The sequence below is a fragment of the Acipenser ruthenus genome, chromosome 7, assembly GCF_902713425.1.
Source record: "Acipenser ruthenus chromosome 7, fAciRut3.2 maternal haplotype, whole genome shotgun sequence".
NCBI classification, from domain to species: Eukaryota; Metazoa; Chordata; class Actinopteri; order Acipenseriformes; family Acipenseridae; genus Acipenser; species Acipenser ruthenus.
In genome coordinates, this window is record NC_081195.1 from 31,154,220 (window position 1) to 31,182,219 (window position 28,000).

Here is a 28,000-nt window from a genome sequence, read left to right on the forward strand (position 1 = left end):
TATTTTCGCATGCTGTTGAAGGTATTTCCTGTGTTTGCAGGTGGAGGGTTCCAGCGGTTGCATGCTCACCTCTATGGAGCTCTGCTCTATTACTTGCAGGTTGCACAGAAGCCAGATGAACCAGAGACTCTGGAGACAGATAGGACACACAGCAGAGCTCCAGCAGCCTAACTAAGAGCTGCTTTCATGCCTTGCCTTTGGCAGTCTGGTTTCACTGCTTTCAAAATTGATTTTTTTAGAGTGACAACTTTAATGTGTTTTATATTTAAGGGATAATAGCATTGCTGTGGCTTGTTAGAAGATAATAATGGAACTCCCAAGTCAATAAATTACATGACCGGAGGTTAAGGGCATTATTTGAACAACAAAGTTTGATTTATTATAGAGGAACACGCCTCAGCAATGTCATTATCACTGTTGTACTACAACCGTTGCATTGTCTTTTCCATGTTTAGAGGATACATACAAATCCAGAAAAAAATAGGATAACCAGATATCTAGAAAGCTGTGGGATAAACATGCCCTTCTTATTGTTGGAATATAGTGTAGATGTAATAAAATGCCTTTCTTTCCTAGATGCTGGCCCTTGCTGTGCTATACCGTATCGTCTCCATCGATAAACAGTGTCACTGGCTGCTGTAGATGTCTAACAGCGGCTACCTCATGGTCCTGGTGGAAAGCTTAAGACAAGAGGACCTGGCCCTGCAGAGTCTGCTCAGCCCCCAGCCTCCACTACTTAAAGCCCTCTACATCTATGAGTCGAAAATGGTGAGAGAAAGAGCCGATCACACTGGTTATCAGTACTGTGTATCTATTTGTGTGGGCCCTCCTGAGAGATTGATAACCAGTGCTTTTACTATTATAGTCTAATTACAGATATTAAGGGTATTCTGTAATGTTCTAGCGAGTCAGTGTATAATATATTCTTTTTATAGCATTAGTGTATACTGACTGAAATATTGACATGGTTTACACATTAAGAGTTTGTTAAACTTTCATGAAGGTTTGACAGAACAGTCAGCCTGCTTCCTTGCTCATTCTGACTCCTCTCTCCCCTCCACCAGGGGGCAGCAGAGTTACTTCACTGTCGGCTGACTGTGCAGCTGGTGCAGTGTGAGGTGTATGACATGCGTCCAGAGACTCTCACAGGTAAGGGACTGGGATTCTTACACCTATTGACTGAAAGAGCTTGTGCTGTTTTCCTAGGTCATTTGAGATTGGAGATGCTCATATGTACATATTTAACACTTGCAACTTTCTTTTTTTTTTTTAAACCGATTATCCAGTTGTGGTATAACTCAGTATAGACATACGTATTGTATTGATTCTGGCAAATTCACAAAGAAGCTGATATCCACAAGAGGTCAGAGTAGGACTTAATGTTAGTACATTGCACAGGACCCTATCTTAATATATAAAGAAGAAAGTTTGTCTGTCTGTCTGTTCCTTTATGCATTCACACCCCGCAGGAGCCAGTGCAACCAAACTTTGCATGGCCTCCTCTTTCATCCAGGGTAAGGTCGAGAGCTATGTTTGGATCCAAAATTTTGACCCCCAGGGTACTTTATTTAGTAACCCCATTGCTGGGTCACTACAGTAGCCATGTATCTTAAATTAAAGAAACCCACAAAACCAAAAAATAAATAAAAATTTAAAAATGGCAAAAACCAAAAAAAAAAAAAGGGAAAGGGCATTGTGCGACACCCAAGATCGGTAACTTACAGGAAACCATAAGGCTACCGTTCCCCAATTTGTCATGCATGAAATATTGTATTTCCCCGGGCAACGCCAGGTACTACTATATTTTTTCTAATTTAGAGTTAGGAGATAATTAAACACTATAGCAGTTACAAACTATATGATGAAAGCCATCTAATACAAGCTGTATGATACAAAGACAAAGTCAAATGGTTGTATCACATCAATATCGGGCTATTATATCTTTATTATCATGTTTCACCCTGTAAGAAAGAACATGTAGTAGTGATGTTGACAGGTGAATGGCATCGCTAGCCCCCAGTACATTTATATTGTGTGTGAGTTCCAATGCAGTGTGGACCAGACCTGGGGTAATAATTACAATTACAGCCACATTGTTTGCTGGAATTAATTATATTTTGTTCAATTACAATTACGCTGCAGTAATTCCAATTATACTAGAGTAGCATAAACAACTACACACATTAACATGTTTACTCTTATTTATTCTAAATAACCAAGCAATAATCACAGGTACAAATACAGAAACATACTATATAACTTACATTTTTTCAAACAAATGGGTGTCACTGAAAGTGGTTGAAAATACGAGGATAACGATCGCTTAATATGAAACACAACATGGAAATGCGAATGATTAAGCTTAGAAAGGTGTGTAATTACAACTATGCAGACATGCCAAGATTCAACTAATTACAATGACATTGTAATTTCAGTGACTGACACAATAACAATTGTGATTGAGCCCAGGTCTGGTGGCGATGCCAGGTCCAGGTCTTAAGAGAGGTACAGGTCAAATGCAGGAGAATGTTCAGTGTGGTGTCCCTCTTCTCAGCAGGGTGTATGGACAGAGGGACCCCTCGGGTTTTATTCCAAATCCACTCGATCGCTACAGACAGATCCTCCTCCCAGTGCTGCGTCTCTGCCAGGTCATCCTCACCTCCAGTACCGCACAGCACCATCAGGCTGCAGCACAGGTAAGACAGCCTCACCTCCAGTACTGCACAGCACCAGCTGGCTGCAGCACAGGTAAGACAGCCTTACCTCCAGTACTGCACAGCACCAGCAGGCTGCAGCACAGGTAAGACATCCTCACCTCCAGTACCGCACAGCACCAGCAGGCTGCAGCACAGGTAAGAGTTTGAATATAAATATGATCAATTGGGTATTTTTGTATTTATATATGCAAGTAAGAATTCACTTGAATACTTAAGTAAATACATGATTTACTGGATTTAAAAAAAATATATTATCATGAAAAGTAACATGACTAAGAATAACTTAGGATAAGCTACACATTGCTAATCAAAATCAGTGGTAGGATACTGCACAGATATTTAGAAGGGGTTTGCGTGGTCCAAGACACCTCAAAGACATTTACCACATGGCCTATCAGTCTGCTATTTTTAAATGATACATCAGATTTTTTTTATACAGATTTTGAAGCAGATCGACAACATGTTGTCCTCTTTAAATGAAAATACAAATGCACAGATTTCAATAAAACTGCTTGTCTCTCTAGCCTCACATCTACCCCTCCTAATCTCTTGCAGTTCTTGATTGTCCACTCTGACACAGTCCACTCCATTCTGCGCTGCCAGGAGGTAACGGCCGGCTCCCTACAGGAGCTGTCTCCACTGACGGGCATCATCAGCAAAGTGGTGCTGCCAGGTACAGGGGCTTGCTTTCAGAAAGAGCCAAGGGTAGCAGGATTGTCAGTTCCGTCTTTAACTGATGAATTGAATGAATTGGAGTGATTCTATTGAATGTAAAAGTATTAATGAAGCATATGCTTCTGCTGAGAAATGCGTTTTCTTGTTGACTGCAATATTCTGGAAGGTACCAATCTATCTATATGTCACTCATATGTTTTTTCATATTCACTCATCCAATTTATATTTTCATAACCACTCATCTGACTTTCACAGGGTACTGAATATCTTGTCACTCGATACCCAAGCATTTTCTGTCTTTGTCTTTAAAAGTAGTATAGTATATTAAAAAAAGAAAGAACAAAAGGAACATTTCCTTTCGTATTCTACCTGCAAGTTGCTATACAAAGTGTATGGAAGTGGCAAAACTTTAAACATAAGACTTTAAATATTGTATTGTTGTGTCTGTATTAAAATGTCAGTGCACTGTCCAGCACAGGTACTGCCATGTTACATCCCTACATTCTGCAGACCCCTTCCTACATTTTGCAGTTCTCTTAGTTTTATATGTCTGCCCATAATTATATAAAGAAATATATACACCTAAATCATAGTGGAACACCCTGCTTCCGATATTGTATTTGTGTATTACATTGGTACACATGTGTACATATTTTTGTCCCATTTCCTAAACGAAAAATCAACTATATAAACCATACTTTTAGTATTAATTTCATAATTACAAAAAAACTTTAGACAGTATAGAATATTATTATAGCTAGTTATGGTAATAATAAAGCTTTACATAGAATGTACGTAAGTGAACAACTTTTTGCAGCTTCAGTAGATTTTTTTTCTTTACCATTGAAACTCCCTGAGAAATGGTGTATTCTGTTTTGGAACATTGTTTGCGTCGCTTCGTGCAGTGGTTCTCAAACTAAATGTTTTGGTGGCCTCGGAGTGTATCCACCAACACAACATTTGTGGGGGGTGGGGGTGGGGGGGTGTAGTCTCTCTGATAACTTGCTCTGGACACACTATGCCAGTTATATTTGTGTCAAAGTGAGAAGAATTTTATTTTTCGTTCCTTTAGAGAGGCCCCTCCAAATGTTGTTTCACATCTTTACAAGAGTTTAGTAAGACCTACTTTAGAGTACAACTGTTTTGTCTGGGACTCATTTCAAAAATACAGTACTAAAAAGTCTGCAAAAATGTGCTTGTAGGATTATATTGAATGAACGGAATTGGGATTCTACTTATGATAACCTGCTTAGTCGCTCTTCTCTTAAAACCATTAAATGGCAGAAGGTCCTGTTTTATTCTTGTTCATTTCTGTAAGGTTCTGCATTCACTGTGTTCTACCTCTGTGTCAGTCTGTGCTTGTAATAGACCTGGGCTGAGAGGCCTCTACAGAGCTGCTCTGACCATCAGTCCTTGTCTCTTCAGTTGTGTCGTTATTCTTTCTTTGGCACAGCCTTGGGGTTATGGAATGCCCTTTTGGATTCCATTGTGTCATTATCAAGCCTCTCCGGGTTTAAAACTGCTGATCAGCGTCATCTGCGTCCTGAGGTGAACTTGTTTTAGTTGTAATGACATTATTATTATAATATAAAGATCTTGATCTTTTTAATATATTTGTGTATTGTATGTATTTGTGTCTTTTTATTGATATTACTTTGGATGTATAAAAGAATCAAACATAGCCGACGTCAGCTGTAAAGGGGTTGATGACGTTTTCCATGGATTTTTCACAGCAACATATTTGCCATCGATGACGGATGTTGTGATGATGGTTGCTTGACCCCTTGCTGTATGTCAGTCAGTTCTTTTCTCACCTAACTTGTGTGTTTCGTGCTCCAGGTGTTGTTGTGGACCCTGGGCCAGGATGTTAACAGCGGATCCCTAATGGAGTATGAGGGGCACATTAGCCGATTCCAGGTAACTTTCCATATATTGTTCACTCCATTACGTTGAATATGTCTACCAGCAAATTGGCATGAAGTCTTCCTTGTGGTTGTTTAAGATCCCTGGGCCTGACTCAGAAGATCAATGTGACTATGTAAAGTGGATACTAGCATGCAGCTCCCTTACTGTAACTAATAACAGGAACTTCCAACTTCTCCAAACAAAATTCTAAGTGCATGTTAAGGGACTCATTATTGTAAAATACAAATATGGTCAAACCTGCAAGTGTACCGTGTAATAGACAGTATATTGACACTTTCATTAATGAACACTGTTGCAAACTGTTTTAATGCCCTATTTAGCCTTTTATTCTGCTTCCATTTTAAAATATTAACACAGCTAACAAAATCATTTCAGTGAATGTTACCTAATATGTATTACCATCATTTCTTAGATCTTGCATTTTCATATGAATGATGAAAACATAATGTTATAGGTGATTTTGATTTTTAATAGTATTATTTCTGATTGATTGCTCCATGCAGGCACTTCACTGTGTACTACTCGAGGGCAAATATAGGAATGCAGTCGCAAAAATTAAAAGGTTTTCACCAACTCTGTGTTCACTAATAGAAGTAAAAAATAGCATTCTATATATGTGTGCTCTTTCAGATTGGAAAGTGTGAGATCTATGAAGTGGTAGTAATACTTAGCTCTGTGTTGGGATTGAATACCATGGGCTGTGTGTCTAACCTTGCTGTGCTTGTTCAGCACCACTGCTGTGCCACACACTCTAGACCACTTTCTTGTTCTGTGTTTTCAGCGCCAGTGCCTATCCTTACTCAGTCGCTTTGCAGGATCAGAGCGAATGAGACAGATGAAGCTGGCTGAGGAAACAGCAACCCAGGGAGACTCTGCAGACCAGAGAGAGATGATGGAAGCCTCCATCCAGCAGGTAGTCGCTCATCCAGTCTGCTCGCTTTGTGATTTTGTGCAAATTAGTTTGATTTTTACAATGTGCAGTGTGGTGCAACTGTCCCTAAAATTTAGGTGTGAATGACCTTAAACAAATTGTCATTCTGTGGTTTCTTAGACAGTATACTTCGTGCTCTGTATCCAGCTGAAGGAAATACTATTTGAAACTGAATCAGTCTTAGGCTTTATATTTAACAAACAAATTAATGTAATAGTACTCAAATAAAAACAGCACAACCAGCAAGAACATTTACAGACATTTCAGAACTATGAATATCTTCCATTCACAATGTGTTCGTTGCACTATTACATTTATGTGTTTAAATATATAGCCCAAGTGAGAGGTTCTGAATTTGTGTCCGATGATGGACCAAGTTTTGAACGGTATGTCCCTCAGCTGGATACAGTGCAGCAGGTATACTGTATAAGAATTAGAAACCATGGAATGACTATTTGAGGCAGAATGTTTAGACCTATATTTGTGAAGCATTCTATAAAATGACAAAAACAGAGGGACTGACTTCAGACCCGTGCTCCAGTGAAAGTTCTTTGGTAGAGGGGTATCATCTCCCATGAGACAGATTTCCCTTCATTGTTGTCTCCCCTTGTAATCAGGTGGAGAGGTTAACAAAGGTACAGCATTCATTGAGGAGTGACACTGCATGCAGTGGAGGTCTCTTCACCACCATCTTGTTCACAATCTGCCTCCTACTCACCATGGAAATAACATTTAAATTGATAGAGGGTGCATCACTGTGAATTCTGTTGTGGTCTTACATTCTGATAATACAATGTTAGGAAATATCTTTTGGGCCTATAATTAAACCTGATGATTGCAAACATCATTAAAAAAGAGAGAGGTATGTTAACGTATAAGAAATCGAATCTGATACCCTTCTGGATTGCATCAACTACATCGATAGGTTGCGGATGCAACCCCGGTTCCCTGAAAGAGAAAATAACCATCAAGGAATGGGATATTGCCGTCAGGCAGTAGCGATTGGCTGAGCTTTATAGCAAAGCTGCCGATAGGCCTCCGCGCAAGCTGCCGTGTAAGCCCGCCCCCCTGGGAGCTTAATACACGCAGCGCGCAGAGACTCTCTTCCTCTTTTGCTCTTCAGGCCGTGAAGGCTTCCGGAGCGACCTCGCGGCTTGATGGTTATTTTCTCTTTCAGGGAACCGGGGTTGCATCCGCAACCTATCGTTCCCTTTCAAGTCGAAAATAACCATCAAGGTATGGGAACAGTGTACCCAAGCCGTCGCGAGGGAGGATTCTCGGCAGTAGGACAGACTTACGTCATAACGCAACTGCGTAGGCAGTACATCTACGCATATGCGGAGCTGCGCCTCAGCGTCTATGCTCGCAATGACACCTGTCCTAAGGTGGAATAGTCACACCATATTGTCAACCACTCTACACGTCCGCAACCTGAGGCGTCATAGAGTGTAACACAGATGCTCCAAATGACGGAGCATCTGTGTTAGAACCGTCTCCTGCGAAACGAGTACATGATGAATGCACCGAAAGTGCATGTAACTCGCCCACGCGTTTTGCTGATACCAAAAACGCAGTCTTTATAGACACGAACTTCATATCCACACTGTGGAGAGGCTCGAACGGTGCCTTGGTAAGGGCTTCTAGCACCACATCAAGGCTCCATGACGGTAAACTGGTCGACCTTGGAGGCCGCAAGCGTCTTGCGCCCTTTAGGAACTGAGATGCCAGAAAATGGCAACCAGGTGATAACCCGTCAATGCGTACATGGCAAGCCGAAATAGCGGCTAAATACACTTTAAATGTAGAGGGAGATTTCCCCTCATCTAGCAGCTTCTGCAGAAACTGTAATATCAGTGCCATAGGGCAGGAGACCGGGTCATGGCCCTCAGCCAGACACCAACTCTGAAACAATTGCCACTTATACGCATACTGCGACCGAGTAGAGGGCGCTCTCGCACTCTGAATGGTCGATATAACCGCCGTCGAAAGCCCTAAGGCTGACAGGCGCTCCCGTTCAGGGGCCAAGCCCATAACTGCATGAGTTTGGGGTTTGGGTGCCATAGCCCTCCTTGGGCTTGGGACAACAGGTCCGCTCGCAGAGGGAGCTCCCTCGGGCGACCGTGCAACAACTGCACCAGACTCGGGAACCATATCCTCCGAGGCCACCGAGGAGCGATCAGAATCACTGTCGCTTGCTCTACCGTGACCTTCTACAAGAAGGCGGGGAGCATCGGAATCGGTGGAAATGCATACAGGATCCCTGGCGGCCATTCGTGAGCCAGTGAATCGACTCCTAGGGAGCTGTCGAGGTCCTTCACCGAGAACCATAGGGGACAGTGCGTGGTCTCTCGCGAAGCGAAGAGATCGACTTGCGCTGTGCCGAACCAGTCCCAGATGCGCTCTACCACCCGAGGGTGAAGACGTCATTTGCCTGCAAGAGGACCTCCTCTGGACAGGAGATCCTCTGCGTAATTGACTCTGCCCGGTAGGTGAACCGCACGCAGAGAGGCTAAACGCGGTTGTGCCCAAAGCAACAGCCGTGTTACCATCCGGTGAAGACCGGGGGACCGCAAGCCGCTGAAGGGCGAGGTCCACCGCTCTGAGTTCCAGAGCATTGATGTGGGCCGACCTCCAGGGTCCTGACCACACTCCGCGAGTCCCCGACCCGTTCCAGACTGCTCCCCAACCGTGGTTGGAAGCGTCGGTCGTAATAACCTCCCTGCGGAAGATGGGACCCAAGCGTACGCCCTGGCGGATGTTCGACGGAACTTTCCACCAGCGCAGTGCTTCCCAGCAGGTTCGGGATACCCTCAACCTGTGGTGTTTGTCTCTCCGCGGATGCAACGAGAAGGCATTGAACCAGGCCTGCAGAGGTCTCTGGTGTAATAAGCCCAAAGGAAGGGCTTGCGAGGCGACAGCCATCAACCCCAGCATGCGCTGACACAGCTCCATGCTGACTGTTTCTCTCAACCTGAATAGGGAGAGACACCGTTCCAGCGAGGCAACTCTTTGTGGCGACAGGGTCGCTGACATGGACACCGAGTCCAGATGCAGACCCAAGAATTCGGTCTGTTGGCTCGGCACGAGGCGGCTCTTTTCTGAATTGACCTTCAGACCTAGCCGCTGAAGATGGTCTGTAACCATCACTGTGTGCTGTGCCAACTGCTCCTTCGACTGCGCGCAGACGAGCCAGTCGTCCAGATAATTCAGCAGTCGGACGCCTTGAGCCCGCAAGGGAGCTAAAATGGCATCCATACATTTGGAAAAGGTTCGAGGAGCTAGTGACAGGCCGAACGGGAGGACACAAAACTCGTACACCCTGCTCTGGAATGCGAAACGCAGATACTTCCTGTGACCCGGGCAGATGGGAACGTGAAAGTACGCATCTGTCAGGTCCACGGAGGTGAAAAAGTCGCCGTGTCGGACTGATTGGATGATGTGCCTGTGCGTAAGCATCCTGAACGATAACCGCCGTAGGTATTTGTTCAGTACTTGCAGATCTAAAATAGGGCGGAACCCGCCATCCTTTTTGGGCACTAGGAAGTATTTGGAATAGAACCCCTGGTCGATCAGAGCAGGGTCTACTTGTTGAATGGCACGCTTCTTGAGCAATGCCTGTATTTCCACATTTAGAGCTGAGGACTGAACCGAGTCCTTCACTGCAGTTACCACCACTCCCCTGAAGGGGGGGGGGGGGGGGGTTTAACCGGAACTGAAGGGTGTACCCGGTGAGTATAGTTTTGCGCACTCAGATATCATTGGTGCATTGTTGCCAGAACTGGAGCTGTAGAACAGTGTAAGGGTGGGCTAATAGCTGCCTGGATGCCTCAGGGCTGCTTTGGCTGTGCTCGCTCACGAGGGGCCTGGCCAGAGCCACGAGGACGTGACCTGCCACCTCCTCTAGGGCGCCATTCTACGCGCCGTGATCTTGCAAACCCAGGCTGGCCGCGCGCTGACGGACCTACGGGGGAGGTCCCACTACCCCGTGGTTGCGCCTGCTGCTGTGGCGGTGTCCTACGCCATGGCTGTTCCTGAGGCCACTGGAACTGTTTATGTGGCCACATCTTAGCCATTTGCAGCGATGCCTCCCGCGCCTTGACGGAGCGTTGCAACATCTCCTCCACCGCCGGACCAAATGTGTGTCCGGGTGTAATCGGAGCATCTAGCAAAGGGGCCTCGTCAGGCTCCTGCACTCTTGCCTGCGAGAGCCAGAGCTGTCTTCTGGCCACCACCATAGACGCGATGCTCCTGCCCTGAGCCCGCGCGTTGAGCTGGGCTAGCTTCACCAGCAGCTGACTGAGTCTCGAAGGAGTGCCGCCTGGTAAACCGTCAGTAGACTGGCTATATTAGACAGTCTAACTGGCTCCGTGGCCACAGATTACCCTTTTTTGAGGTGTATCTCTGTGGTCCTGCACTGCTAATTGGGGCAAGCTGGGTCTTTAGTAAGCCCAGATAGTGTCGGCGTCTTCACTAACGCGGCGAACGCAGCGTCCACCGGTGGAAAGGACGCTAAACCGGCCTCACTAGCCCCTTGCAGAGTAAAGGCCGAAGCCTTGCGAGACGTCGCAGGAGCAGAGGCCGGAGCCCCCCAAGTAGACTGCACCTCTTTAACAAAGTCCGGGAATGCCGGAAGCATCCTGGACTGATGGGACTGGGCTGAAGGCGACTCGAACAGAGATCGCCGGGGAAGCTCTGTCCCAGGCCAATCGATGCCCAAGTGGCGGGTTGCTCTCTCCACCACAGACCACACAGGGTCGTCAGTATCCATCACCTGGGAGGCTACTTCAGCCCCTATACTGTCCCCTTCCAGGATGTCAGATGCATCCCTGGAAATGGCATCGATATCCCAGTCCTGAGGTTGCAGTGGAAGGGAAACAGCCACTGGAGGTTGTAGAGGAGCCACTGGCTGGTTGGCGACGGGCCCAGTGAGTTGTTCTGGAGCCTGAGCATTAGCTAGGGACATGAGAAGAGACTGCTGTCCCATCATCATCTCCATGAACTGAGACATCTTGGAGGTGAGCTCTACGACCCCTGACCTGTCTCTGCATCGCCTGTCGCGACGAGGGGAACGAGAACGTCCTCTACGTCGAGGCGATCTGGAGGGCGACCTAGACTCCCGACGAGGGCATACGCTAGAAGGGGAGGGGCTGCGAGCTCTAGCACGTCTGGTGGGGGACCTCTGACCAGCTGTAATCTGGGAGGTCAGGCTCGTGGAGAGCTGCAGTCGCCCTGGCGGCGTCGCCGTAGACGACGGCATGGCTGAGATGGTGTGGGAAGATCCCAAGGAGGGAGAGTGCCCACCCACTGATTTCTTAGCCCTTTGCCAAAGGGTGCGTGTCTGAAAACCAGCGCAACGGTGGCAAAAAGCCCTATCCGCCAGCGCGGATGCGGCGTGTTCTGGCCCAAGACATGCCACGCACTCATTGTGCGGGTCACTGGCAGGCAGCTTCGCCTGGCAAGACGTGCAACGATGGAAGCCCGACATTTCCATCGAGCACGACATCGAAGATGCGTCGAGCACCGAGCGTCTAGCGTCGAAACACCGAGCGTCGAGCATCGACGCGTCGAGCATGTAGCGTCGGAGCGCCGAGCGTGTAGCGTCGAAGCGCCGAGCGTGTAGCGTCGAAGCGCCGAGCGTGTATCGTCGAGGCGCCGAGCGTGTAGCGTCAAAGCACCGAGCGTCGAGCGTGTAGCGTTGAGGCGTCGAGCGTCGAAGCGCCGAGCGTCGAGCACTGAGTCCCAAGCGTGGAAGCGCTGCACCAAACGCCGAAGCGCTGCACCAAGCGCCGAAGCGCTGACACCACGCAGAGTGAGTACCGAGCATCGAGACGCTAGCACAAGATGCCTAAGCGTCAGCTGACCCGCAGAGCGGAGACGCTAGTGCTGGTACAGTGTCTTATTTGGTGAATACTTACCTTGGTGCTTAAAGGAGTATTGTGCTTTGTGGTCGTCTTCTTAATGGTGAAAAGGGATTTTTTTTTTTGTTTTGTTTTTTTTGGTACAGCTACCACGCGGTGGGGAACACACAGCAGTGGAAGATTATAGAGGGCTGCAGTGCAGACTCCACCTACACACGCGGTCTAGCCAGGCAAGACCGAGGCTGCAATACACGCGTGGCCAAGGCCAACGGCGCGCGTCCAAGTAAAATATATATATATAACAAATATATAATATATATACAAAACCCAAAAAACACACAATTAATATCAGAATAATATACTAATAAAGAAAAGACGAAGACCACGAGGTTAAACAAAAACGCGATGCCGAAGCAAAGTGTGAAAGGATATATAAAGTAATATATAAAATATATATACACAATTATATAACCAATTTAACCAATAATAAATGCAACTGAAATAAACTCGGAGAAGGGGGAAAAAACAGCTTCTCAAGCCTAAGCTCAATGAGTACAGACAGTTACAGGCTCTAGTACCTACCGCTACCGATGCTGAAGACAAAAGAGAGAAGACACGGCAGCTTTGCTATAAAGCTCAGCCAATCGCTACTGCCTGACGGCAATATCCCATACCTTGATGGTTATTTTCAACTTGAAAGGGAACCATGGTTATCGCAGGATTACCCATAAAAAGAAGTGCTTAATGCAATCCAGGTGGGTTGTCTAATACTGTAAATTGCTTGTCCCTGAAGGGTATCCAATCATATTTCTTATAAGTTTTAACTTGCCCCTCTGTGGCAATGTGCGTTTATATGTTGTATGTTGCGTGGTGTGTGTTAAATGTTGGTGTATTGTAGTTGGTACACGGGATATAAATGGGTGTGTGCAGCACAAGTATTTAAATTGTATAATTCCACGTGTCACAAAGACGGCCGGGGTGGGTGGTGTCAGACCAGAAGCAGGAAATAAAACGACAGAGACTTGGGGTTTTGGTGAAGCTGAGCGCGTGATCGCGCTCAGTATTTAATGATTAACAGACAGAACAGAAAATAAAAGGTTTGAAACAAAAACACAGGACACGGCACTTCACGCCAAAATAAAGAGACAAACAAAAACGTACTAACACACAAAACAAGTGGACGAACGTTAACAAGTACCGTGCTGGCACTTCCAGCACGCTGTAGCAGTTGTTATCTTTACTTTAGCTTTAATTTCTCCTTCTCTCTCACCCGTTCTCCACTCACGAACACCCAACCCCGAGTGAGTGCTACGTGTCTCTATATATACTGTTCTGCTGGGATTCAATTACTAATTAATTATTCACGAATCCCAGCACGTGAATTCATTACATGCAACCCCGTGCTCACATATTATTACATACTTTATATGCACGTGAAGTGATAGTGCAATCCCGTGCCTAAATACAATTATACAATTTAAATACTCGTGCTGCACACACCCATTTATATCCCGTGTACCAACTACAATACACCAACATTTAACACACCACACGCAACATACAACATATAAACGCACACAAGGGCAGGGCACATTGCCACACCCTCTCATGCTTTTTTTGTATTTATTTTTTTAATGATATATTAGCTGAAAAAAATTCAGCTGTGATTTGGTCAAATCAACCCCTAAATCAAGCAGAGGGGTGACCGCTGTTCAGCGTCTTGCGTCCAGACTCACTTAATTCTCTCACTCCATCTTTCTCCCCCCCCCCCCCCACAGATTTGTGCCAACGTTATGGAGTCCTGCCAGTCCCTGCTTCTCCAGAGCTCCCTTGAATCCCAGTTCAGCGTGTGTCTCTTTAGCCCCACAATGTCTTAGTAAGCGAGCCGGGACGGACCCAGAGCGGGTGAGGCTCAGTTATCCTTCATTACCTTCAGAACAGTATCAGTAATGAAAATGCATAAAAAAGGTCTGCATTGATTAAACATATAATGTAGTTCAAGTTAAAAAAAAAAAAAAAAGTATATTCTGAAGTAATATTTTACATTATCAGGTGCCATGCGTTGTTTTTTCAATGCAGTTACATGGTACCTCTAGAATTCGTTTTATAGGATGTTTTCTCTGAGGAGTAAAGCATAAGTGGAAAAAATCCACTATGGATAATCTGAACTCCCATTCACCACTGTGAGCTGTTTATGCCACTTGATACATTCACAAGTCGACTGATATTCAATTCAAAATGCCATTGCCAAATGTCAGGTTTTAATACTGATTTGATGTCCTATTTTCTAGCATTGTGTAAGCACATGTACCGTAGTTACTGTAGTAGCTATCTCTTGCCGATAATTGCGCCACAAACAGAAGTGTCTGATTTTATATATTCCGAAATGGTGCAGTTTGTTATACCATGGCAGAAGCTTAGTCTGGGTTCACAACACACATTTCTAATTCGTTTATGCTACACCAGCACGTCTCATGTTTTTGCTCTCTCTCTCTCGATGTCCAGATGACAGGAGTCCCACACTCCCACGTTCCCTGTATGGGGCTCATCATTTACCTTCTCAAACAGACGGCAACCGACTTCTTCTGCTTCTATGAGAGCCACTGGCAGTGGCAGCAAGATGCAGAGGGTGGAGAACCTTCCCCCAGACGATGTCAAGGAGGTACGGGCCGTCCGATCTGTTTCAGATTAGGAGGAATTTAGAAACGGCACAAATGCCATTCCAGCAGTGGATAAAAGTACAAAGCTCCCTGCTTTGTATGTAAACAGAATAAAGAAAAAACATGCTCTTTTTATTTAATAATACACAGACATGTTCAGTGGATGGTGTATATGCATTAAATATGAATACCTGTTGTAGTACTAGTAGTAAGAGTAGTAAGCGGTGGCATAGACTCCTCCATAATATGAATGTTTTTGCTGGTCCCTTAACAAGAGAGACTAAATGTGTTAATCACATACTTATCGACATTAATACTGAACAGAAATGTATTTTGTTTATTAATCAGACGCCTTTATCCAAGGCGACATACAGAGACTAGGGTGTGTGAGCTATGCATCAGCTGCAGAGTCACTTACAACAACGTCTCACCTGAAAGACGGAGCACAAGGATGATAAGTGAGTTGCTCACGGTCACACAAATAGTCAGTGGTTGAGCTGGGATTTGAACCAGGGACCTCCTGGTTACATGCCCTTTTCTTTAACCACTGGACTAAACCGCCTCTGTTGCACCGGTATTTACACACTGCAAAAGAGCAAGAAAGAGCCATGGATAAAACCTGTATGACTATCTGTACTAAAGTACTTAGACTTTTTTTAGAAATATGATGAAAGTTTAAATCCGAAACTCCTTTACCACACTGTTATTTTTTTGCCTCACTCATCCATCAGATGAGTTCCGGAATAGTTTCCTTTCAGTCCAGGCACTGACTTCAATGACAAACATGAGTTAAACTGACAGCAGAGAAGCCTCTTGTGATGTGTCTGCATCACCGCCCACTTTCTGCCAGAATCGAGTTGAAGTACATTTTTACCATTTAAGAGTGATGTACAAAATTGAAATTATTACACAGGGACTCATAATGTAAGATTAACCCTTGTTTTCCTGATGAGTGAGGTGTGCTATTTGAAGGTGTCCTTTAAAGCATAACCGTTTGGATTTGCTTGTATTCTACTTTGTAAGGTGTAATATGTGGAATGTGTGTTTTTGTTTTGATGTGTTTTAACTCTTGTTCCTGGTTTCTGTCTCAGTTGTGTCAGTCCCTGGTCAGCCTATCCTCTGGAGTGGATAAGATCTCCTCCTCTCAGCGCTACATCCTGGCCAAGCGGCGTCTGGTGAAGATTATCAACAACCGGGCAAAACTGCTGTCGCTCTGCTCCTGTATCCTTTAGATATTACTGTTACCTTTCAACCCCCGGTCAATGAGGGGCACAGAATCTACCTCTCACCTGCCTGAACAGTGAACTTTGAGTTTAGCTCTAAATTGCTGGTAGTGTGCACAAATTGCAGCTTTTAGTTATCTTGGCCAACAAGCATGAGTGGCAAATAATGATGGTAATATTAATAAGACAAGAGTATATTTTCTAAGTTCTCGTTATGATATTTGCATACATTTGGAATGGTTCTTATTGTAGTTACTCAAACATTATGTGTTTTTATTTTTAGAGAAGTCTCTGTTAAGGTGTTTGGCCACTAGAATTGAAGAGCAGTCATACCGCTCGCATTCAGTTGTTGTGCACAAGCTTTTACTTAAAAGCAATGATATTAAAATAATAACGTCGCGGGGAGAGGAATGGAGAGAAAATGTATGTGGGCGGTACAATCATCGATATTTACTTGTGTGCCCAATTCATCAATCGCTATTTTGAGGCTTAACTGACAGCCCTATTGTGTACCATATCATTTATTTTGTTTCTGTCTGTGTTGTTGCTTTAAAACGACTCTGAAGTATTGTTTACACTCCTTGTTTTTTAAATGAAATGCTGGTTTAATCATTTACAGTTTAAACACAGTGTTTGGGCGGCCAGAGCAGCAACACAGAACGTTGTCAGTTTACCTGGAAACGATCAGAACATCGCAAAAGAAGGGGGTACTTGTTTTATTTAATTTTAGGAAGTATTTGCTTTTGTGGGTTATGGACCCATGAGCACTTGGTTGTCACTGTATTCAGCAGAGCTTTGTCGTTTATCCTCTAATATACCACTTTATAGGACAATGTACTCCAACTCGGTATGTCATACGTAAGCAATAATATATACTATATATAAAATAAAATAAACAGTCTAAGTACAACGACAACAAGTATTTGTTTTAGTGGTTTTATGCAATATAGAGAAACTGTTCAGCGTTTTACTGTTTCCAATCCATCCGTACATTATTTAATTTTTTTTATCGGACAGCAAGTATAGGGGGCGGCTGACCCCTGCTGGGCACCACCAAAAATTACCAAACCTGGCGCCTATGACAGGAACACAACCAAAATGAAAATATCTTGACATTTTATCAACCCTTGTTTTAAGGTGACCTTTATACCGTGGAATAGGTTATAATTAGGGCTTCTGTTTTTCTTATTTATTTTTCAGTGCTTATTTTTAGCAGTTTTCGAGTTTTATGTAAATAGTTTTTTTCGGGGCTTTTGTTTTTCATATACTGTATGAAATTTAGTGTTTTCGGTTACTTTTCAAAATGCTTGAGCGTTTTTTGGTTTTTTTTTTCTGTCAAAACATGTATAGAAGTAACTTGACAGTACTTGCACACATGAGTTGTAACTTCTTTCCTCTGCTGTCTTCCACAACGAAATGCTTATGGTCACAGGCACATTCTTCTGGGGGTTTTGTATGTAAGCATTTTTGTATGTTTCGCCACAATTCTATTTTAAACCCTCTGTATTTTAACTGTAATACAGCTTTAAATCCCGCTAACAAGACTCCATTCTGATTGTAATCTCGTTTTAAATATCGCAAGTGGAGTCTCCAATAGAAATGTAGGCATGTGCTGTCACTCAGTAGTTGGGTCAGGTTTAAAGTATTCAGAACGAATCAATGACAGATGCAAGTCAGAGAGGTGGGACATTGCTGGGAAATGTATTTATTATTATTGTAGTAGATTTTATTTTTTAATATTTCAAGGGTAAAGTCAACATGAATTGATTAACCATTTCCACAGTTTTTCCGGTGTTTATTGGCTCTCCACCGATTTAATTTTTTTTGTATCAGGGTTGTTTTATCGGGTTTTATCAGTTAAAACCGAAAATCAGAAGCCCTAGTTATAATACGGCTCCAATTTGCTCCATAATGTCATTCCACTAGTATTCTTGTTTTAAGGTGGAACACAAATGGCCCATCTCTTAACTTTGACTCCCGATTAACAAAGTTATAAAGGGGAGCACAGCCTCTATAGTATAGTATTTGGACTGGAATAACTGATACATAAACGTTACCCTCTAAAAGAACAACACAGTCGTTAGGAGAATGGGAAGTATTCACCCAGGAGTTTGTGTTAAAACTCCTTGACCTTCGATTCCCTTCAGACATCATTGAGACCTGCCTGTTTGTGCTCTGGCGCCACCTGGAGTATTACATGCTTCACTGCACCCCTGCTAACACTCAGGACCCTCCTGAGTGCCCGACCCTCCTTCAGAAGCAGGCGTCCAGAGGGTGAGTGCTGAGCTCCTGCTTTCATTTCCTAGTTATTGGGAGAGAGACATCCAAGAATATGGAAGGAACATAAGAAAGTTTACAAACGAGAGGAGGCCATTCAGCCCATCTTGCTCGTTTGGCTGTTAGTAGCTTATTGATCCCAGAATCTCATCAAGCAGCTTCTTGAAGGATCCCAGGGTGTCAGCTTCAACAACATTACTGGGGGGTTGGTTCCAGACCCTCACAATTCTCTGTGTAAAAAAGTGCCTCCTATTTTCTGTTCTGAATGCCCCTTTATCTAATCTCCATTTGTGACCCCTGGTCCCCTGGTCCTAGTCTTCTTTGTTCAAGACTGAATAGATTCAATTATTTTAGCCTGTCTGCATACGACATGCCTTTGAAACCCGGGATAATTCTGGTTGCTCTTCTTTGCACTCTTTCTAGAGCAGCAATATCCTTTTTGTAACAAGGTTACCAGAACTGAACACAATATTCTAGGTGAGGTCTTACTAATGCATTGTAAAGTTTTAACATTACTTTCCTTGATTTAAATTCAACACTTCTCACAATATATCCGAGCATCTTGTTGGCCTTTTTTATAGCTTCCCCACATTGTCTAGATGAAGACATTTCTGAGTCAACATAAACTCCTAGGTCTTTTTCATAGATTCCTTCTTCAATTTCAGTATCTCCCATATGATATTTATAATGCACATTTTTATTGCCTGCGTGCAATACTTTACACTTTTCTCTCTTAAATTTCATTTGCCATGTGTCTGCCCAATTCTGAATGATGTCTAGATCGTTTTGAATGACCTTTGCTGCTGCAACAGTGTTTGCCACTCCTCCTATTTTTGTGTCGTCTGCAAATTTAACAAATTTGCTTACTATACCAGAATCAAAATCATTAATGTAGATTAGGAATAGCAGAGGACCTAATACTAATAGGAGAGGTTATGCAATTCATATATACATGCTTTTACCAATTATGAAGGTATTTTCATTCAAGGTCACACTACAAACTAACTGGTCAACTGATTGAAACTGGAATGAGAGCTCCATAAAAAACCAAAACAAGAAAAAAAACAAAAAAGAGATTCAGATTCTACACAGCTGTCCTGGGGTGTTCTTATTTTACTTCAGGTTAGAGGCGTAGACCTTTTATTAATAATATTACACATACAATCATTTATTGAATAAATGGTTCACACATTTACAGACTTTTCAATATTGTGACCGTCTTCCATTCTCAATGTATTTGTTGCAGGTTCTGCTGTTTTTGTATTTTTATAAAATATATTCATATTGCATGTGTGTGTGTGTGTGCGTGTGTGTTAAATATCTCTCAGATTCCTTTGGAGTTTTTCCAGCCACTGATGTGAGAAGTTCCGGCCTCTCTCGAGTGAGCCAGCAGGACTTGGATCAGGTAAGAAGATTTTAATGTTGAAAGAAATCAGTGCTTCAATTGCTGCAAAGGTGTAGAAATCTATTTTCTTGGCAGTTTTTGGGGTTCTGGAAACGGGAGGAGAGTGATGCAGCTGTTAAGTCAACTTGATTGTGCAGCAAGTTTCAGTACAGTTTGTATTATGAAATTATTAGTGCCTCTTTTTGTTTTACTTTTGAATAAAAATGTAAACATTTAAATTAGCAGACAGATACACAAAACTGATAATTTTTAACAATCCAGACTGATCTTTATTAAACAGCACGTTGGTACTGAAACCCAGCAGGGTTTTCTCTGGCTTTTCTATTTATATAGTCACTGGTGACTAATCCTTTCAATAAACTTTAGTTACTGGAATAATTGTCATCACTACTGGTACAGGTACAAAACTCCACAGTCCTCAAGGGGTGTTACGCCTATGGTTTTTATTCCACCTGTACTGTAAATGACTGTAATATAAATAGATAGATATATTGTATACACACTGTTGTGTAATAAATTAATCATAATGGATTTTGCTTCCTTGCTTATTTTGCAATTGTTTTGCAATAAAGCACATACACTGCACTAAACCAGAAAGATTCCAGGGTAATTTGTATAGCCTACCAAGTGCTTTTTCATATAAAAATATAAATCCTATTCATTTCAGGTTTTCCTTCTCTAAATAACATATATAGTGCAATAATATTACAGTTGTTACAAGGCAGTAACTAAAATCTTATTTAGAACAACATTCCTTTCTAATGTAGTCATTCATTTACTTAATCATTTACTAGAAATCAGACTTTTCCATTGATACAATTAAAATTTTAAATGATATATAACATGCATTTGGCACAATATGCATTTGCTTCACCTTTTTTAATTTTCAGCAGCTCTGCGATACATTCAAACCATAACCCTGAACTCTTGTCACTGCACCAGTATTGGAAAGCCTTCTCAATGGCAAATTCATGATAGATTTGGTGTGTCCACAGACATTTGCATGAGCAGGTTTTTACACATGTCACTTTACGCTGATTTCTTAGATCTGTTTTTATTGCGTTGTAGCGGCTGAAACCACACTCGCAGTCAATGGAGGCGATTTTAGTTATGCAGGGAAAGCTAGGTGGTACTACTGAGGTACTGGTAGTAATTAACAGGTTTTGGTTTGGGGCTGCAATAATGGTGACTTCTACTAGAGATCTATGAAGTCAGTGAAAGCAAAATCTGGATTAATTTGGCTTTTTAATTTCACGGTAAACTCTAACGTGGCTGTTAAGTGAGATTTTACTTTACATACATGTTTCTTGCCTGACTTCGCTGGAACATAATTAGATCCCCAAAGTCTGAATTCAGGCTGTTCTTGGCAAGGTAACACACAGTCTGCATAGCTGCTGTAACGGCTTCCTTTTCTTTGCATTGTCCCCTGTAATTCCAAGTTTGCGTCCTTTGAACATAATTGCTGTCACGCAAGTCTAATTTTCTCTGACATTTTTTAGAAAGTGTGAACTGTCTGCTTCATAATTTTTGACTACTGTGCGTGCGTTTTGAGAGAGAAAAAGAAAAGAAATTATAACCACTGAGATCTATGGAATGCCAGTAGTGATATTTAACATTTTTCCATTGAGATTAGTAAAAAAAAATGTCTTATTATGGAATTGTGTTTTAAGATTCAAACTGACGACTGGACAGATTTTTTTTTCGTCGCTGCATCCGGGTGAGCGTCAGTGGTGTTGATTGGATTACAGTGGAGACCATTGAAGGAAGAGCTGCTTGTATTTGTGCTGATTGCTGCACTACTGTCAACTTTTCTTAGCCCTCACAAATTAAAACAGCTGTGTCTTCAATTGTTCCTGTACTTCACATTGAATCAACAGAATAGAGTTTTTAAAATGTGTATACTGTGAAGTCTAAACTATGCTGCCTACAGTTATTCAATAACCAAGCCCAACATTGAAGTCATTACATTTTTTATTTAGTTTATTTTAAATCTTGCCTCTTTCAACAGTATTTACATTACTACACGAAATGTCTTAACCATCTGACTTGCCTTTATTCGCGGTCTCTGTTCTCCTTTACTACCGCGCACTCACTCTCCTTACAGGTACAAAAATGTAACATTGATGTGCTAGGAAAAACTCAAAATGAAATTAATACCACAAAACAAACAAATTGGGCTGTAAATAATTATGACTGGCATTCAGAAAAAAATATACAATCTGACTTTAAATTAATTACTTAATAATTAATCATCTTCATCCCAACAAAGCACCTTAAACTCTTACGCTGTTAGGTGTACGCCAGAACCAATGGGAGTGAATTACCTAGCAACAATGTTACGTAGAATATGCAGGAAGGCAGCCATCTCACAGATATAGGTTAATATATATTGAAAGGTTATACCTCAAATTGTTAATAAATCTTTAGAAACCTATATATATATATATATATATATATATAATGTAAAAAGGACTGTTGGTAGCCTCCAAATATGGCTATAACTTGTCTTTATAACCCTGACTGGTTGCACTACTGAAGGGTATATCCTGAAAACTGTTGCTGACCTGTGAAACAGCTTTTCTTCAGTGAAAATCACAGGGTTTTCTTGAGTTTTTCATGGATGCTTTCTTACTGGGTAATTAAAACATGCATTCCTCTAGCATTTCGGTCAAGTATTCACTCCGCAGCTGACAGTTAGACAGGGTCAGAAGTGTGATACAGGCTATGGTTAATACTTTACATCAGTGGTTCCCAGCCTTTGTCAATATAGGGACCACTTTGGTGTTTGGATTTTTCCTGCGGACCACTTGCCATGCATTATTTCACAACAGCAATTTGAAACTAATTTGTATGTGTATAAGTACATGTAGAAAGTAAAGTATTTGTATAACGTACCTAACTTAATGAGATTACTGGGCTTGAATTTTCGCTACCAGGTCAGCAAGGAATGTTGTCATTTGGCAAATTTCCTGTTTCTTTTGTTTAAAATTTTTTGTTTCTTTGTTTTTTTTACAGTCTGAATGCTTTGTAGGTAAATGGTGTTTCAATTTTGCAGGTTTAAGGTTTTTTTTGACAAAATCTCTTCACAAATAATGCACTGGGGCACCAGTGCTGGTCCTCGCAACCGTCATCTATCTGTCTCTAACGTAATTCATTGCATTCACTGATCGCCAGCTTGAAATTTACTTCCAACTGCACATCCGGCTTTCACTGTGATTGAAATACGAATGTGCCAGCGAGCGGTGACGAAGTATCCTTGCAGTGAACATGCAGGCTCAAAGAAACAGGAGAGGCAATGCTTGGTATTGCATCAAAGGGAGCTGTACTATATATTAATTTTTTAAACACAACTGTAATAAAAGAAAACAGATAAAGGGGAAAAATGCAGACTATATACATATCTTATAAGTATACACCATTTGGTTAAAGCTATTTGTCGTGCTGGTTTAGTAATATTAGCAGCACAACGTGTGATTGTGTAGAAATTGTTTTTTTTTTGCAAGAATTGCTTAACCGAATTTTGGGAGGAGTTTGCGGACCTGGGGAGCGTTCAATAGGCAGAGAGCTCCAGAGCGTTACGTGGTGCTTTCTATTGAACGACCTGCACGCTGAGAGCGCTTTGTAATGTTAGCTAACATTCTGAGGAGCTGACTCTGGTTGTTTCAAAATGACGTAGGTACAGTGCGGAGGCTGTGGTGTAATTTCCCCATATATTGGACTTTGACCAACATATCTGTATGCATTCTTTTTCTTAAAAAAAAAAAATAAAATCTGAGAGTTTTATTTAAATTACCAGCGTAATTATTTGACTATTTTTCCTTTTAAACGAAGTGAATCTGCAGCATCGCATGCAACATTCAAAATGCTCAGCTTATTATTGTTTGTGCTGTCGGCTACATTAAGAAATTTACTAAGATCATGTACTTTTGCAGTGTTATATTTCTATATAACCAAGAGCGCATTATAAACAAAATGATATATGTACTATAATCATATTATAGAGAAAAAAACAACAGTAGTGCTTCAATTGTAAGACTTTGCAGAGGAACAGAAAAGGCAGATGCAGGAGCGCATGGAAATGCAGAAGGTTGCACTTGAGGTTGCAAAACAAATAAACTTAAGTCATTCACAGATGTATTCGAACAATCGTTGAAGAAATAATTACTTTGGAAAGTTTTTTTTTACTGGGTTGAATAATTGTTGAAAAAGGTTTTGTATTTTATTTTGATGTACAGCAATACTTGCATATAATATGCAACAATCACAGTACTGAGGAACAATGCTCTCAACGTAGTTTTCAATCTGTACAGGACTCTCGCATGTGTTTAAATTCATTGCCGCTAAAGCCATGGTTTTGGCTGGCGATGCAAGTGCAATAGAGGCATTAAACGGCAGATTTTCTGCACAATCTTCCATAAATTCATCCAGAAACAATGCTAGTGCTGTGTTTTCCGCCATCACCAAGTTCTGTCTTCGTACCACACTGTTCAATAAGAGCTAGCTTCTGTTCCGTAGTGCCACGGCACAGCGCTCTGCCTACTGAACACAGCCATAGGGTTTACTCGAGGACCACAGGTTGGGAACCACTGCTCTGCATTAACTGGTTGGTTATGTAACTTGATAATCAGGTTTTTTGTTTTTTGCTTTTTATTGATTGCTGTGGCATAGGACCTAATTCAAATAACAGTCTGAGATTTCTCAAATGTTGTTGTTTTTTTACTGTAATAATGTTTTTAACCCACCCTTCCACATTCCGATGCAGATTTAAAAATAATGAACGTTATTTATGTAAAAGAAGAATGACGGGTCAGGGAGGTGTCTGCTGCTGTTGCTAAAGGAAACCAGGCTGAGTGGAACCAACAAAAGACAACCTACCCTTTTAAATTAGAAACCCACATTACAGTAATACAGTACATGTCTTTGTTTTGTGTCACACAGGAATTAACTATGCTGAAACGGGTCCATTCCTTGCAGTTAATTATTGCTTCTCAGCCAGTCTGACAGTCTTTAGTGCTACATGGTGATATGTACAGCACGCTTAGCAGATTGCTAGTGACTGTTAAACAATCACTGGAAGAATACAATTACAGCTGGCTTTGCAGACCCCAGATAGCACTAATTTGGGACAACCGAAAGATGCCTTAGATAAGGCAGTTGAAGATTAATAATAATCTGTGTCAGTGAAACCAGCCATTTTTTGATCTTTGCTGATATTCGTGTTACAGAACCCCTGCAAGAAACACACCCCTGCTGCACCTCATGCACCTTGTGTTTTCTGTATCGCTACAATATATTGTTTATTGTTTTGATGGGAAAAAAAAAAAATCCTGTATCACTGGGAGGGCCTTTACCAGCAGAGAGAGAATTTCTCTTAAGGCGTGTTGCGTGTTGCCTTGCAGTTTGTGGTGGTCACACGAGACACAAGCATGCAGTCGAACAGCTGGCAACACACAGGCAACAACGTAATGCAACCCAATCATAATGCACGTTTCTGTCACGAGACGTCAACATGATGCGAAGGAAGACAACAATATAAAAATGTACTAATTACATTAACAAACCTCTAGTGCCTTCTTAATTAAACAAAAAAGGTGTACTTTAGTAGAATTATTTAGTTAGTAGGTCTACGTATTTAATATGCCAAACATAATAAATATATCGGTATGCATTATCCTAAACAATGTTTTCAATACTTTTTAATTCTAGGCTTTCGAGAGCAAGAATGCAGGCCTGAGATTTTATATATATACAGTACTGTGCAAAAGTTTTAGGCAGGTGTGAAAAAATGCTGTAAAGTAAGAATGCTTTCAAAAATCGATATGTTAATAGATTATATTTATCAGTTAACTAAATGCAAAGTGAGTGAACAGAAGAAAAATCTAAATCAAATCCATATTTGGTGTGACCACCCTTTGCCTTCAAAACAGCATCAATTCTTCTAGGTACACTTGCACAAAGTCAGGGATTTTGTAGGCATATAGTCAGGTGTATGATTAAACAATTATACCAAACAGGTGCTATTCAATTCAATATGTAGGTTGAAACACAATCATTAACTGAAACAGAAACAGCTGTGTAGGAGGAATAAAACTGGGTGAGGAACAGCCAAACTCAGCTAACAAGGTGAGGTTGCTGAAGACAGTTTACTGTCAAAAGTCATACACCATGGCAAGACTGAGCACAGCAACAAGACACAAGGTAGTTATACTGCATCAGCAAGGTCTCTCCCTGAAATTTCAAGGCAGACAGGGGTTTCCAGATGTGCTGTCCAAGCTCTTTTGAAGAAGCACAAAGAAACAGGCAACGTTGAGGACCGTAGACGCAGTGGTCGGCCAAGGAAACTTACTGCAGCAGATGAAAGACACATCATGCTTACTTCCCTTCGCAATTGGAAGATGTCGAGCAGTGCTATCAGCTCAGAATTGTCAGAAAACAGTGGGACCCTGGTACACCCATCTACTGTCCGGAGAAGTCTGGTCAGAAGTGGCCTTCATGGAAGACTTGCGGCCAAAATGCCATACCTCCAACGTGGAAACGAGGCCAAGCGACTCAACTATGCACGAAAACACAGGAACTGGGGTGCAGAAAAATGGCAGCAGGTGCTCTGGACTGATGAGTCAAAATTTGAAATATTTGGCTGTAGCAGAAGGCAGTTTGTTCGCCGAAGGTTGGAGAGCGGTACACAAATGAGTGTCTGCAGGCAACAGTGAAGCATGGTGGAGGTTCCTTGCAAGTTTGGGGCTGCATTTCTGCAAATGGAGTTGGGGATTTGGTCAGAATTAATGGTCTCCTCAATGCTGAGAAGTATAGGCAGATACTTATCCATCATGCAATACCATCAGGGAGGCATCTGATTGGCCCCAAATTTATTCTGCAGCATGACAACGACCCCAAACATACAGCGAAAGTCATTAAGAACTATCTTCAGCGTAAAGAAGAACACGGAGTCCTGGAAGTGATGGTATGGCCCCCACAGAGCCCTGATCTCAACATCATATATATATATATATATATATATATATATATATATATATATGAAGATTCTATGATTGGGGGTTAATGTAGGAATGAAAGGCATACCGCATACACAGTAAATTAATTTAAAATAAAACATTTGTAAAAATACCCTACACGTGTGTAGTTATTGTAAGAAATTTGATTCATATCTTAAATATGTTCTTGTAGTCGTGGACATTAACATTAGCTTATCCACATACACACTGTATTGCATATCTATAGACTACATATAATTAATTGGGTGAAATGCAGGAATCATAATGTACCATATACACTGTTTGACGTTATGGGGTATCCTTATTATCATGGCTGGTATTGAAAATGTTGCCCTCGTGTCGCCTGAAAAATAGAACCTAAGTGGGAGACACGTTGCCAGGGTTTTGCCCAGGGTGGTCACACGAGGCAACAAGCCGGTAACATCTGTCGCCCCCTTGTTGTGTCAACAAAAGTTGACCAGGCCTTTACGAGCACCATAGTGTATCCAATGCTGGTGCCCTGAATGAAATGAGAGCGTCGTTGTTGTTGTTGTTGTTGTTGTTGTTGTTGTTTCAATTAAAGATCAGGAGCAGTGTCTTGAAATGCTTAAATAACAGATTAATTCAAACCTTATTTGTAAATATAACTTAAAAAATATGCAGTATGGTGAGCCCCTCTCTGTTCTCTTCCAGTTGCAGAACGACATGGCTTGTAGTTTTGGGGAATCGCTTCAGAAGATACTTCTAGAGGTGGAAGGGCTCTATTGCCAGGTCCGCTCACGATATACATTCATTCAGGCACTGGTGAGACGCATCAGGGGCCTTCTAAACCCCAAGAGCTAACGTGCTGCCCTGCCCACTGCCAGAAGAAATGACTAAGCACAGAAGTAGCTCAGCTGCCTTTATTTGTATTTAAACTGGTGTCTTTACAGGAAAATAATCCACCATTATGGCTCTACTTTTTGTATTTCGTTTTTCAACAGATATTAGAACACTGTAAAATAAGCCTCCCCCAAAGTGAAAATAAATGTGACTATTTAAGATGAATTGTATGTGGTTTTGATTTGCTATGCAGAATATGTATTAAATACTGGAAATAAAACAGGACGGAATTCATGAAAATCTATAAATCAGGGGTACTCTCTGGTGGGCCTTGGGGGGGCCACAGGGCGCTGGTGGTGGGGGGGGTTGTTTAAATGGTCATGAAAAGCTGACTATCGAATCACACTTTACATACAGTAACAGAACTTTGCAACACTACACTTGCACCAATCAACTAATACATGTCAGAAATAACTACTTAATTTGATACAATGTCTGATCGCCATTTAATAAT

The 28,000-nt window shown here is 42.1% G+C and overlaps 1 protein-coding gene across 1 annotated transcript; it reads left to right on the forward strand.

Annotated features, from left to right (window-relative positions):
- The first annotated feature begins 642 nt into the window (after positions 1 to 642).
- On the forward strand, positions 643 to 27,705 carry LOC117414545 (nuclear pore complex protein Nup205-like). Its single transcript, XM_034024317.3, has 13 exons — positions 643 to 768; positions 1,065 to 1,149; positions 2,470 to 2,696; positions 3,273 to 3,390; positions 4,846 to 4,940; positions 5,232 to 5,309; positions 6,100 to 6,231; positions 13,886 to 14,012; positions 14,613 to 14,769; positions 15,859 to 15,988; positions 18,138 to 18,264; positions 19,596 to 19,672; positions 27,358 to 27,705. The coding sequence occupies exons 1-8, from the start codon at positions 643 to 645 to the stop codon at positions 13,982 to 13,984; spliced, it is 960 nt and encodes a 319-aa protein (XP_033880208.2). The 3' UTR covers positions 13,985 to 14,012; positions 14,613 to 14,769; positions 15,859 to 15,988; positions 18,138 to 18,264; positions 19,596 to 19,672; positions 27,358 to 27,705.
- The last annotated feature ends 295 nt before the right edge of the window (positions 27,706 to 28,000 follow it).

Excerpts from the sequence above, each read along its gene's own strand:
- LOC117414545 (XM_034024317.3), top strand. The coding sequence starts at position 643 with ATGTCTAACAGCGGCTACCTCATGGTCCTGGTGGAAAGCTTAAGACAA. Across the intron at positions 2,697-3,272 it reads ACCATCAGGCTGCAGCACAG|TTCTTGATTGTCCACTCTGA; the intron begins GTAAGACAGCCT and ends AATCTCTTGCAG. Across the intron at positions 3,391-4,845 it reads CAGCAAAGTGGTGCTGCCAG|CCTTGGGGTTATGGAATGCC; the intron begins GTACAGGGGCTT and ends TCTTTGGCACAG.